This window comes from Scardinius erythrophthalmus (genome assembly GCF_964197995.2).
Source record: "Scardinius erythrophthalmus genome assembly, chromosome: 3".
Taxonomy (NCBI): Eukaryota; Metazoa; Chordata; class Actinopteri; order Cypriniformes; family Leuciscidae; genus Scardinius; species Scardinius erythrophthalmus.
Window position 1 is genome coordinate 24,718,984 of NC_138223.1, and position 14,810 is coordinate 24,733,793.

The 14,810-nt window shown below is 36.3% G+C and overlaps 2 protein-coding genes across 2 annotated transcripts in view; both read left to right on the plus strand.

Moving 5' to 3' along the window:
* Nucleotides 1–101: 101 nt before the first annotated feature.
* zic2b (zic family member 2 (odd-paired homolog, Drosophila) b) lies at nucleotides 102–1,907 on the plus strand (the record flags this gene model as incomplete). The annotated part of the gene is made up of 3 exons (XM_081360392.1): nucleotides 102–1,032; nucleotides 1,442–1,605; nucleotides 1,719–1,907. The coding sequence occupies 3 exons, from the start codon at nucleotides 102–104 to the stop codon at nucleotides 1,905–1,907; spliced, it is 1,284 nt and encodes a 427-aa protein (XP_081216518.1).
* Nucleotides 1,908–4,744: 2,837 nt separating this feature from the next.
* Nucleotides 4,745–14,810, plus strand: part of pcca (propionyl-CoA carboxylase subunit alpha) — a 50,317-nt gene continuing 40,251 nt past the window's right edge. Inside the window, exons 1-5 of the mRNA XM_081362112.1 lie at nucleotides 4,745–4,829; nucleotides 5,769–5,840; nucleotides 9,737–9,784; nucleotides 10,010–10,078; nucleotides 14,633–14,746. Coding sequence (XP_081218238.1) covers nucleotides 4,776–4,829; nucleotides 5,769–5,840; nucleotides 9,737–9,784; nucleotides 10,010–10,078; nucleotides 14,633–14,746 — 357 coding nt within the window. The 5' untranslated portion in view covers nucleotides 4,745–4,775. The remainder of the gene's footprint in view (nucleotides 4,830–5,768; nucleotides 5,841–9,736; nucleotides 9,785–10,009; nucleotides 10,079–14,632; nucleotides 14,747–14,810) is intronic.

Consider the following 14,810-nt stretch of genomic DNA (forward strand, 5'->3'; position numbering starts at 1 on the left):
TACGGGCAAGTAACAGACTCTCAGCTTGTTCATAGGCTACTTTTTTTTTTTTTTAACGCGGGTGTAATCTCTTCACGCATCTTTAATCAAAAATCGTGAAGATGTTACTGGACGCCGGCCACCAGATCTCTGGCTTAGGAGTTGGCACGTTCACAAGGCATCACTCGGCTGTGAGCGAGACGCAGGACAGAGATATGAGTTTCATGGAATCTGCTCACATGGGCGCGTTCAAACTGAACCACCCCGATTTGTCCCCGGGCCAGAGCGCAGCTTTTGCGCCCCAAGCAACCAGCTATTCCGCGGCCGCTCTTGGAGCGCATGCGGCGGCGCACGCAGCCTCGTACGCCAGCTCCACTTTCAACTCCACCAGGGAGTTCCTCTTGCGCAGCCGAGGCTTTGGGGATTCGAATCCGGGTAGCGGACAACACCCCATCTTCAGCTCCACAGCAGGGCCTCTCCATCACTCTCACCCAGAAGGTCAGGGTCACCTACTTTTCCCCGGAATTCATGAGCAGCACGGGTCCCATCACGGCTCTCCAAACATCCTGAACGGACGCCTTGGATTACCCGGTGAGGTTTTCGGGCGAACGGAGCAGTACCACCAAGTGCCCAATGCGCGGGCCGATCCTTACAGTCAGTATGGCCTAAATATGAGTATGAACATGGCGCACCATCCCGGCGCTTTCTTCCGCTACATGCGACAACAGTGCATCAAACAAGAGCTCATTTGTAAATGGATCGACCCGGAGCAACTTGGTGACCCAAAAAAATGCTGCAGTAAAACTTATAGCACTATGCACGAGCTGGTCACGCATGTGTCCACGGAGCATGTCGGCGGTCCCGAACAGTGTAACCACATCTGCTTTTGGGATGACTGTCCACGGGAGAGCAAGCCCTTCAAGGCAAAATACAAACTGGTGAATCACATTCGAGTCCACACGGGAGAGAAACCCTTCGCGTGCCCCTTCCCGGGATGTGGCAAGGTGTTCGCGCGCTCAGAGAATTTGAAAATACACAAACGGACACACACAGGTGATTATTTGTTAAAGCTATTTTAAATATTACGTTCAATTGACATTTCAGTTGGTTGTATTGCTGAATAATCTACTACCCTACTATAAATGACATTTAGTAATAGCAAAAACAACACTTTGTCTGTATGTTTAGAGCATCTGCTAGACAAGTTAAACATCATAAATCCTAGAGTGATATTTTATCAGTTATGCCTGTTGCCTTGTTAAGTGCGAATTGCTGTTATACTTGAATGCGTGGATTTGTATTGGTCTATTGCGCCATCACCCCTTTTACAGCATCAAAGTCAGCCTACTTTTTCAGAGAGTAGTTGTAGAAATAGCATTCATTGATTCTGCGTGCTAGTTTTAACCAGGGTGGTAAAACTTATGTATAAATTTAAAAAAAAAGAAAAACTCTTGTCTTGCAGGAGAAAAGCCGTTCCAGTGTGAATTCGACGGCTGCGACAGACGTTTCGCCAACAGCAGTGACCGGAAGAAGCACATGCACGTTCACACGTCTGACAAGCCATATCTGTGCAAACTGTGCGACAAGTCGTACACACATCCCAGTTCTTTAAGGAAACACATGAAGGTGAGAATTGAATCCGTCTGACAGCCATTCTCTGTTCACCAATTCATAGCCTTGCATATCAGAATTGAGACAGAATTAACTAACCGTTTTTTTTTTTGTTTTTTTTTTTGTAGGTTCACGATGACCAAGGTCCGGTAGTCGACTCCTCTCCTACTGGAAGCTCCGGGTACGAGTCCTCCACTCCGTCCAGTTTGATCTCTCCATGCTCGGAGACGCACAGCACCATGTCGCCCGACTCAGCTGCGCTCAACAGCAGCGGCCACAGCAGCTTAACGTCGAATTTTAGCGAGTGGTACGTTTAAGGACCAAAACGACATATAAAAGAAAATATTATTTGTAAATAGTATCCTAAATGAGGGTTTATGTTCTCAGCATGTCTAAGATTCAGTGTTGCACTGTGACTGAAGTAAGCCGACAAGTAGGCTATTATGTGACTAAAATGAAGGATGTTTTTATAGGCCTGTGAAGAATAAAATGTAGCCTACTTTGGTAATTGGTTTGCGAAAGACGAAGGATGGATGTATTTTTTATTATTTTTTTTTTTTTTTACTGTAAGGTCAATTGTTTTACAGTAAGGTCGTGTCAAGTTACCATGTTTGTATACAATATCCCTGTCATGTAGATTAGAGCTATTCGACGTTACATGATTGTCTTACCATTAAAGTATTATTGGGGATCCTAAGTGCCGAAGTCAAGTGTAGAGCGTTAAAATGGATACAATTTGTGAATGTATTTTATTGTAAGAATTTATTTCCATGTATGTATGTTACAGATGTCTGGAAATCATTCACTTCGAGTTAGAGTCATTTTGAGAAAAGCCTCTTGTTCTTAAATTATGGTTATACTTGATAAAAAGTACTACAAAATATTTATGAAAAACTCCTCGATTAAAATGTGTACAGAATTGTTACCTTTAAAGTGTTTGTACATTGTTACTCAGTTGTAAGATGTAAATTCTTGTGATAACAAATGCCAAACGGTATAATGAAGGAAAATATATAAAGGCAATAAAATGAAACCAAAAATAAAACAAGTCTCGTTCGTTTTTATCAAATTTTCAGAACGCTTTTAATTAATGACATTACACATTTTGTGTTTCTCTGACATTTTTCACATCACAAGACATCACGGGCACAAAACGGTCTGAAAGTTTTCTCCTTGGTGTAGGCTAAATTAAAACTTAAAACAAAATTTTAAAGAACCTAATAGTAATTATTATTTTGTATTGTTTTCTTAATTACTTGGCTATATAAGCCAAGATAATAGAACGTTTCAGGGAGCTACAGAAACTTCAGAAGTCCTTTAGTGTCCCGACATACAAAATGTATCTGAATAAATATGTACTTTCGGCCGTCACAAAATGTAGAAAATGAAAACTGATGTCATGATAGGGTTATGTAAAACAATTGAAAAAAGATTTTGGTCAAGCTCGGGTAAATAAAATGAACCATTTATTAAAAAAATAAAAGATAAAAAATGTCCACCCTGTTAGGGACAAATACTTGTGATTCTAATTTATGGTCACATTATCTTAGACATCAGCTCATGTGCTTATGTCCCTTTAAAAGCCTATCACATAATAAATTATCAAAAGAAAACTATACTAAACATTGTGTATGAATTGTAGTCTACTTATTTCTCACAAAAGCATAATTGTATATTTTCGTTTTCAGATACAAATCGTTTACTTTTTAAAAGTACTGCATTATTGATACTCTATTTTCATTGTCACTTAATTATATTTTTTTATGCAGCATTTTTTTAATTATTGAAAAAAAGAAGCTTAAAAGGGTGGACAAAGTGATGACAGAATTAAAGTGGTTTTCTACAACCAGTTACATAGTTTGAACTGGATTTAGATGGGAACCAATATGTAAAACATTACCAAAATACAATTCTTCAACTTTAAACAAAAAACAGCCTTTGTGAGGACTTCTAACAGGGTGGACACTAACAGAGTGGACAATCTGATCTAAAATGCACCATATCTGAGCAAAAATAAGCTACATAAGGTTTATCTAATAAAGAATTTTATGGTCTTTAAAATTGTAATTTTAAAACTGTTATTTTTCTACTAATTTGTTTCATTTGTCCCTTAACAGGGTGGACGTAGGCTAAGGTTGACCACATTAAATGTGAAATATATAATTGGGTAAAAATAGAAAATAGGATCTTACTCACGTTCCCAAGCTGTTTTCCCTCCAAAGAAGTGATGACAGCTATATGATGTCATTTAATTTTTCCAACTTTCATTTAAAGGGAATAATAACAGAGTGGACAATAAATTGAGGGACCAGCTAAAAACCTTGATTATAATTGCTAAAATAAATTTAATAATTGAAAAGAATGTATACTTTTTTTTTAATAAAAATCACCTAGCCTATTGTAAGTGTTGCAATTATCATGAAATTGGAATACACTTGGATCTTATGAAAAATGGTGATATATGGTCGTCCAAAATGCTGTAAAATGTCTCAAATTATTATTATTTTTCAATCAACTTCAATGTGCTTAGAATTCAAGTTGTGTTATTTAGGATTTATAGCCTACATGTGTAACATGTATATTGTTCAACATTTTAGGGCAGTAAGTTCGTGATCTTTCCTAGGGACACGAAAGGCTCCCAATCCTAGGAATGACGGAAGTGGAAATTAGGGGTAGGCTACAAGGTTATTTTCATAATCCTTTGCAAGTTTTCTAGATGTAGGTAGCAAGGCTAATTTAAGAGACAGTGTGTGTCGCAAGTGTGTCGCAAAAGTACAAAACAAGGAAATAATTATTAAGGATAATTGTAGCAACTGTTGGATAATTTTATCTGCTGGGTAAAACATTGACACCAATTTAAAACAATCGAACTATCTAAAAAAAAAAAAAAAAAAAAACTTTAATAATTGACAAGCACCTATTTTAATGAAATATTAACTAATGCATAGATTAATGCATAGTCATATAGCAATTCATGCTGATACAATATACTAAATTTAGATTAGCCTCCAAGGTTACGGTTTTCATCAGCAACCTGTCTGCCAACTCACCCCCCTCCTCGGAACACACATTTCGGTTTCTGACACATCCGAGAACATCTGATTGGTCGAGAGGGCAAACACCCCCAAATTCTGTACGTGACGTCGTAAGTGCGCGCCGCTCTGCTCTCAGCAGCTCTGACTATCATGGCGGCTTACAGAAGCGCTGCAGGCTTTCAAAGAGTTTTGCATGTTATTAAGGTGAGCGGTTGTTGTCAAAAATCGCTGCGTGTAGGAGAACAATTCATATAACGAATCTGATTATTTTTGTGGTTTATGTTTAAAGCATTGCAGCGTTATCTGACTAAGAGCTCATGCTTGTCTTAGAGATTAGCAAGAAAGTTCACTTGACTTGTCTTGACACACGGATAGTTTCATTGATTGGTAACTGAAAATATTGATTTATGAAACATCACTTTCTCCTTATAATAATATGGTGTGTACTTCATTGTTGTCGTTGCAGAAAGAAACAACCAAATGTCTTTAACACTGATGACTGTGAACTCATGTCAATGTCAAAATGATTTCATGAAGTGTTTTCGCTTGCTGATTCACCTGTGCCTAATGTATATGGGCATTTAAACACGCCTTTGCAACAGACATGTAATGAATATTTGACTAAAAGATTATTTTTTCTCGCGATTGACGCTCACTAATGATAACTTTAAAAGAAGCTTAGGCCTAATGTTTGGTTGCATATATTTCCAGTTTAATCAATGACAGTCAAGGCAGAATATGCATCATATTCACAGTTTCAAACTGTGAATCACAAACCTTGTTTCTCTCACTGTGAGGCATCTTCTACTTGTAGGAAGTTTATAAGTTTCATTCAGACTTATGGATAATATTTAAACAATTTAGGGCTAAAGGACCAAAAATGAAACATGACCTAGTGCTGTCTGTGGACTGAAAGTATATGCTGTATCCAAATAAATCAAATTCACTTATATTGAATTATATTTGAACAGAAAATGCTAAAATTCTAAATTAAAAATGAAGATATGTTTCAGTGACATGTTTTTTTTTGTAATATGTATTTGTATTTGATATTTGTTATCAAAGGTTTGAGCATTGGGTTTGGGCAACTCTAGAATAAATGTTTCCATTCATTGCTGACAGCACCGTCTCTCCGTCTTTTAGCATGTCTTTCTTAAGCAGAGGTGCGGTGTTATAATCTGCCGATACTCTACGGTGAATGACCCAAATGAGAAGGTAAGTCAGATAAAATAAGTGTTTTGTATTCATGGATGCTTCTCATTTCTTTAATTGTGCATCCTTGTTTCCTTTCCTCCGTCCTTGCGTGTGCACACTGTGCTGTTTTCACTCTCTTGTACAATTGTTGCTTGAGATTGCCAGTCAAACACAGAAGGTGCACGAGTCACGTCTGTCTTTTGTCAATTGATATGTTGTTGATGACAGAATGGAGGAGTGAGGGAACCATATCTATACGTAGATATAGTAGCAGCGATCTAAGTTGGCCCATGAAACACTCGAGAGCAAGTTGACTGTGCATCTGCTACCTAGTTATTCACATGTATGAATATTTATATCTGTAATAAACTTTAGAAGATAATTTGGTTAGACTTTAATTGAAGGAGTCTATGTTAAAGTCTAATTATAGTGAGCAATATAAATAAACTACATGTACTAAGGTTAGGATTTGGTTTAGGGTTAGTTGCATGTCATTATGCATAATTTATTGTTATTACAAGAGTAACTACATGTAACAGGGACACTGTAAAATAAAGTGTCAAAGTCCCCCTGTAGTCAATAATTTTATCCCTTGAAGCTTATCTTTGATCACCAAAATGACTCAAATGAAAAAATGCCTTAAATTAGCTTGAATGCAACTCTACACCCTTGCTTCATTTAGTATACGCAGAACCATGAATATGCTAATTAGCCCCACCTCCACTCACAGGTCACCCATTCACTCGGCCAACTTATACTGAGGTAAACGCTGCAGAATGGTATCGCTCTTTACAATGTTAGACACGTAACGGTAATTAATATGATTAGCCTTTTGCTTGACTACGTTATCAAACAGCTAATAATGTGTTGCTCATGTTACACAAACTATGTTCCCGTTCGCCATCTTAGACTGCCTTCTAACAATCATCAGAAACGCTTTGAACAACTCAGAACGTCAGTGGAGAAAGGCATATAGTTCATCATAACAACGTTATAAATGCTACATCGTATACATAATTCACCTACTATTGATAAAAGTACCTGATTTTTAATGTCAACAGAAAAATATACCAGGAGAACCTGGTGTCTCTCGAGACTCCCCTGCTTCAGAGCATAGTAATGAAATGCTAAAGCCCGCCGGCACGTTGACGTGATTGGTTACAAGGTAGTTTGTGACGTCAGAAACACTCAATTTCAAACCGCGTTTTTGAGACTGTCTTTGGTTCACTGCAGTTTTAAGGAGAAAAAACTCAGCAATGGTGTTGACTTATGAATGTACACATGGTTTGTCTTAAAGATATAAACAACATTAAACCTTGATTTTTACCACAGGGGGACTTTAAACCCCTAATTTTCACAGGATTTATTAATGTTAGATATTCCTGCATATGTAAATAATTATTGATTCTTGGATGTAAATGATTATTGATTATCAACTCTTGTAAATGTTATTCATCTTCAGAGAAGCCTACTATAGATATCTTTGGTTGTTACATGGAGTTTGTGGTTTCTCATCTCATTTGTTGTCATGGTTTTATGTTGTCCTCCTTTGGTTGGTATAGTTACTTATTTAGATTTCCTTAATAATGATTGTGATTTAATTAAAAATGATTGTATAAACCATATTTCATTAACTGAAGTAATGTTCATAAAAAAAATTACTAAAATCATTTATCTTATTTTTTTACCTTTATAATACTCATACTGACAACCACCTTAAAGGGATAGTTCACCCAAAAATGAAACTTCTGTCAGTAATTACTCTCCCTCATGTTGTTCCAACCCCCTAAGACTTTTGTTCATCTTCGGAACACAAATTAAGGTATTTTTGATGAAATCTGAGAGCTGTCTCACTCCTTCATAGACTTCTTGGCAATTTCATTCTGCCGGTCCAGGAAAGTTAGTAAAGAAATCGTTAAAATAGTCCAAGTGACTACAGTGGCTCAACCTTAAGTTTATCAAGTGACAAGAATACTTTTTGTGCGCAAAAACAAAACAAAAATAACGACATTATTCAACTATAAATTTTCTTCTGTGTGGGCTTCTGATGTGAGTTCACGAGAGCACCACCACCATGCATGCGCGAGAACTGAGAAGATGACACTCACGATCATTTGATGGGAAAGTGTGAAAGGTAAGCCATTCATTTTCCGCCATTTTAAGGCACTTTTACGTTTTCTCGTTGGTTTCTCAAGATTTGGACATCCAGGAAATGCACACTTTAGAACCATTTTAAACACTACATCTGTGTCATCATCCCAGTTCTCGCGCATGCGTCGTTGTGCTCTCGTGAACTCACGTCAGAGGCCCACACGGAAGAAAATGAATAGTTGAATAATGTCGTTATTTTTGTTTTGTTTTTGCGCACAAAAAGTATTCTTGTCACTTGATAAACTTAAGGTTGAGCCACTGTAGTCACTTGGACTATTTTAACGATGTCTTTACTAACTTTTCTGGACCGGCAGAATGAAATTGCCAAGAAGTCTATGAAGGAGTGAGACAGCTCTCAGATTTCATCAAAAATACCTTAATTTGTGTTCCGAAGATGAACGAAAGTCTTACGGGGTTGGAACAACATGAGGGTGAGAAATTACTGACAGAAGTTTCATTTTTGGGTAAACTATCCCTTTAAGGAGCACACAGGTTCGTACACAAATACAAAAACACCATAATGATAACATGCATGACACTAAAATAATGCAAGAAACATTAATTTAACAAGATAAGAAAACATAAAACCCTTATGCGCACATTTGATAAGAAAACATAGTTATTTAAATGAAAAACCATCAAATGTGAGCTGTTAGAAAGAGAATTCTGGGAACGTCAATTTAAAATTTTTGACTATGATTTTACTGTAAGATGATTTGTTCTTTTTCACTTCCAAAAACTGTACATAACAGTATTTTACTATACAATTACATGAAATATCCCATTAGATCTATTAGAAAGTTTTTCGCCATATAGAGTGAGGGAACTGACCGTTAAGCAATTAACAGGTTTTAACCATAGCATTTTTACGTCTTTTCCCATTAAAATCATATTCAAAATCAAAATTTTGTGACATTTTCAATGAAAATTCATTGATTTATTAGTGAGAGTGATGAGTAGCATCTGAAAAGTTGACCTTTCCAAGATGACGGATGTGTTTGGAACAGTCAAATGAAGTATCTACATATAAATATCCATGGAGGAAACTAAGATGTATCAGTTATTTTGAGAAACACCCCATGTACAAGGGTCAAAATTCTCTTTGCATCACCTTTACACTCCCAAAATCCTATTGCATCCATGTAGCTTTGACGTGCTATTCTCAAACAATCAACTTTTGCCTGGAGGTTGTTTGTTTATGTGTTTTGTGTTTGTGGGTGAATTGGGGTTGTAGCATTATGAGCAAATGGGGAAATATGCTTTGAGTTTAGGTATGTGTTCTTGGGAGACACGTTGCCCAAGGCTCATCTTGACACATGGTTTATTGGCAGACACTTCCTTCAGTTTTGCCATAAATTGTTTACATGTGGCAGACTACATTAGCGAAGCCTCATGCTTTGATGTTTAAGGCCCACTAACATCCACCTTAACACTCATCTAGATCTCCCTATGAGAACTTGTGAATGTTCATTGCACTACATGGAATAGATATTACCTGGACATGGCTAAAGTAGTTTTTGGACCTGTTGTACCTGTTTAATTATGTTGGGTTTTTTTCAGTTCTGCACTTAGAACTTGCTCTCAAAGATTTGTACCTCTTCTCTTTACTTTCTTGTCATCTAAAAAGCAGTGTGTGTTGTGTTGAACAGCTTTCACTTACAGCTAAATGAGCTTTAGTCAGCGTTAGAGCACACACACACTGTGGACAAATCAAGTGTTGACAAAACAAATGTCTTAATCGCTCTGTTCCCTTTTCCTTTCCACAGACCTTTGATAAAATCCTCATTGCAAACAGAGGCGAGATCGCCTGCAGGGTAAGCGAGTGCGTGTGTTCTTCACCAGGAAGGTTCTTTTCAGTGTGTTTATGGCAAAACATTACATTTGTCTTTAGGCCATTTTCATTTTTTATCAGGGTGAAATTCTACATGTGTTGTTTACTTGAAGTTACATGAACTTCCAGTGCAGTTTTATTATTATGAAATATAAACATATATTTTTGTACAGTCAAATGTCTTAATTCTTTTCTTTTCCATTCATAGGTGATTAAAACTTGTAAGAAGATGGGCATCAAGACAGTTGCAGTTCACAGTGATGTTGACTCTAGTGCGGTGAGAAAAAGTAATATTTAAAAGTACCCTAAATATGGACACTAGCTATGTTTCCATCCACCTATTTTTATGCTCATTTTTATTATCGCTTAAAAAATCACTGGATGGAAACGCCAAGATGCGCATAAATTCTAAATATGTGCACAAAAAAACTCATGCGCTCAATTGAGGCAGATCAACTTTTTATCTGATAAGAAGACATGCGCATAAACTACGATTGAAACACATTTGCAGAATCAATCCTTCAATGCGCAAAAAAAAAACTTCACGTGACTTTCTCAATAGAGGATGTGATTGGATAACTGGACTAACCAGTGGACTAATTTCATTGCACAGCAAATGTTGGTTTGATCATTCTGGAATGCCTGAGCCAAAGTCTGTCATTAAAATGATTTGGATTAATTCCCTCCCAGAAGCATCTCGCATGATTGCATTCCCAAACACCAGGCGTCAAGACACAAGGTAACCTGACAGCGGTAATTGCGTTTCGTCTGCGCGGTCTGAGACACTGGTCGTTTATGATGTAGGAAAAAGAGCCACAGTGGCTTCTCCGGTTGCAGCAACTTCCACTTTTATTACAGATATTTTGCACCAATTTCCCAGGAAGTGACGATTTTGTTCTGTTGAAAACATGGATTGGAAAATGCGCTTTATTCACAAATGTTTTATACGATATTCCAATTTTGTGCAAAAGTTAAATTCGCAACTTTGGATGGAAACTTGACTAAATACAGTGAAGCTTAAAAGTCTGACAACACATTTAAAATTTGAGATGCAAATTTAGCTGAAAATCTTTGTTGTACATTCTAGACTCATTAATGTGTTTTATTGAAAGGAAAAAAAAAAAACACCATCATGTGATTTATGTAAAACATCATTGTCTATTAAGCATTAATCATTGTCTTTTAATAGCAATATGCAATTTTTTTTTTCTTCCAGAATTCTTTAATCGGTATTTTAAAACTTTCTCACTAGGAAGCGTTTCAGAATTTCTTTCTCAGGAGTATATTCATTGTTTGTCATTTGATTAAAAATGATTCTCTTCTTGTCATGTAAATGACCTTTGGTTCTGGAATGGCATAAAAAATACAAAGCATTAAAACCAACTTTTGAAATCAAGATAATTCAATGATTTTAAAAAAGATATCTGCATACATACCCTCATGTTGCTATAAACCTGACCACCTTTCCTCTGCGGAGCACAAAGTAAGTTATTTTGAAGAATGTTGGTAACCAAACAGTTGGTGACCATTGTGTTTTATTTAGGGCTGTCAAACGATTAATCGCGATTAATCGCATCCAAAATAAAAGTTTGTTTTTACATAATATATGTGTGTGTGCGGTGTATAATTATTTTCTATAGATAAAGACACACACATGCATGTATATATTTAAGAAATATTTGCATGTACAGTGCTATGCATAAGTGAATACACCCATGCTAAAGTTGACTAAAAAGAGGAATAAAAAATCATATTTTGGAAATTGAACTTAATGCCTTAATTTAAAAAATTAGGAAAAATCCAACCTTTAAGGACACCAATTTTCTTTGTGAATGAATAATGTATCGTAAATAAATAAATGTTCTTCCTTAAAATACAGGGTGCATAAGTCTGGACACCCCTATGTTAAATTCCCATAGAGGCAGGCAGATTTTTATTTTTAAGTATTTTTTTTTTAAATAGCCCCACATCATCACATAGCCTTCACCATACCTAGAGATTGGCATGGTTTTATTTCAGTTAGCCTAAAAGCTAGTTTGATTTGCATTGAGAGATGATCTTATGGAAAGTACCCCATGCCAATCTCTAGGTATGGTGAAGGCTATGTGATGATGTGGGGCTATTTTAATTCCAAAGGCCAAGGGAACTTTATCAGGATGCATAGTATCCTAATTTTTTTTTTTTTTTAAATACTTAAAAATAAAAATCTGCCTGCCTCTACGGGAATTTAACATAGGGGTGTACTCACTTATGCACCATGTATTTTAAGGAAGAACATTTATTTATTTACGATACATTATTCATTCACAAAGAAAATTGGTGTCCTTAAAGGTTGGATTTTTCCTAATTTTTTAAATGAAGGCATTAAGTTAAATTTCCAAAAGATGATTTTTTATTCCTCTTTTTAGTCAACTTTAGCATGTGTGTATTCACTTATGCATTGCACTGTATATACTGTGTATATTTATTTATATTATATATAATTTATATTATATAAATATTTTATATATAAATTACAAATTTTTCTGAAATATATACATGCATGTGTGTGTATTTATATATAGAAAATAACTATACACCGTACACACACATATATTGTGTAAAAACAGACTTTTATTTTGGATGCGATTAATCGCGATTAATCGTTTGACAGCCCTAGTTTTATTGTATGGACAAAATAAAAATGCAGACATTTCTCAAAATATCTTGTATGTTCCAGGTTTGGAAAGAAATGAGTATGAAGAAATGATGACAGAATTTTTAATGTCTGAGTGGACTATCCCTTTAATTTTCCAATTCCTTGCTCAAATTCTTATCCTGATGGTATCATTTAATTAAAATTCTTGTATTAAATTAGAAAAAAATTCTTTTTCACTTTTGGGGTCTCTTTTGGACTCTACTATATTATTATTATTTTATTATAACTTTCACATATAAAAGAAGAGATTACTAATGTAACTGCCCATATATACAGTACAGGAAGACCATTTGAACTGAATAAATAGGTTTGCTAAAGCAGGTTAGTCATCTGGAGGCAGTCTGCTGCTAATATCTAAATTACCCCACTAGACTTTTACAAGCATTGCAAGATAAACCAAAGCTTTTGCTCCTCTCACCTTTATCTTTTCATGGAGTGTAATCCTCTGTTCCCATGATTGATAGCTGTCAGTTTTCTCCCCCTCCTATTCCATATGCATGAGAGTTTGATAGAGGCAGTGTTTTAAACTCTGCTCGGTTCCCCTGCTGTGTTCTGTGCTGGATTGGGGGAATGATGGGGGGGGTTAGAGGTGGGGATCTTTTGCATTTGATTTGCATCCTCCAAAGAGCATCGAAATGAAGATGTTTAAACAGAGCAGTGGGGGATAATCTGGACTCTGTATGGGGGAACAAATTGACATTAGAAGTCCATATACTGACCCCAGGATTGATGTTCGAATATTTTACAAACACGTTCCTAATTTCTTTCTTTCAACCTTTATTAGACATTTTCTATAACACCAAGAAAGATAAATGAATTGATTTAGTAATTTGGTCTTGATATTAAAGTGTTTCATTAAATGTAATGGAACCCACAGGCTATCTCGCATCCTCTCTGGTTAACGGGCTAGGTGCTGACAAAAAAAGAAGTTTATTGGGCTCCTGAAACAAATGGTGGGAAGCCGTCAAGTTTGGCGCTGCTTTAAAAGACTCAGACAGAATACTCATTAAACTCACTGGCAATGAAAACATGTCTAGAGATTTGTCTGTCCAAGACCGTTTTTTGGTAGTATTTATTTCATTTTAATTTAAGATATCAATAAAGTGCAGTGAAATGATCAATTCTTTAGCTAGCCATAAAATGATGAATGTCAGGGTTTGCAGTTAGTGTGTGCTGCTTCAGTCTTTCGGGCTCATTATAGTATCTTGCATCTCTGCTAGATCTTTGAGCGAGCTCCTCCACCTCTGTTTGCGTCACCCTCGTTAAATGTGAGGAAAAACAACTTTGCGTCTCCCTTTTTACACATGTGTGGAGAACATTAGCAGAGAAGCAGCAGTTGGCTAGCGTGCCTTTTCCAAACCTCCCCTGTTGATGCAGTTGTCAATATTAATGCTTCCCCATTGTGAGGTCTGTCACTCAGTCAGCTCACTGTCACAGTTGCTTCACACCGTGTGTGACGACATCTTGGCCACACAAACAATCTGTTTGTGCTTTCTGTGGGATGAACTCACTGGCATTAACAGCAATGAAAATTAGTGTTTAAAATGCTGAGTATTGGCTTTGACAAAAACAACTAATCAAACATCAGACTATGCAAAATCTGGTAAACACACTCTGGTACTTCTCACACATTACAAAAAAAAAAACCATGAGAGCATATTATTTTTAAAACTGCCTATAAACTGAATATTATAAACAGAATTGTAATTTTTTGTTTGTTTTTACATTTCAGCAATTTTACATTTAGCATTTTAACACAACTGGAAAAGCACTTTTTTTTTTTTTTGCTATCCTGAATCTCAAACAGCAGAGCAAGGCACTAGCAACGACAAGATCGTAGATTCGTTTTCCAGCAAACTGAACATGCATGAACTGATTGAAATGTACACCTTCGGCAAACACTGTAATTTTTTACAAACATTCCACAATTTTGTATGCACATTTCACAACACATGAGACTGCCAACACTTTGCAGGCATGTTCATGGGCCTTAATGAGGAAAAAGTGAGAGAATTTCAAGAACAACCATAGGTTACTAGTATTTCCAGCAACTCAAAAACCGAAATGGGTTAAATTGACCTGCTTCATATTATGTGACTTTGCCGATTTTCCTGTGTTTTTTTTTTCTTTTAGGTTCATGTGAAGATGGCTGACGAGGCTGTGTGTGTCGGTCCTGCCCCTACCAACAAAAGTTACCTGAACATGGATGCTATCATGAATGCCGTCAAGCAGACTGGAGCTCAAGCTGTGAGTGTGTGTGTGTGTGTGTGTGTGTGAGGTAAAACACAGGGGACTTTAGCACAGTTGGAGC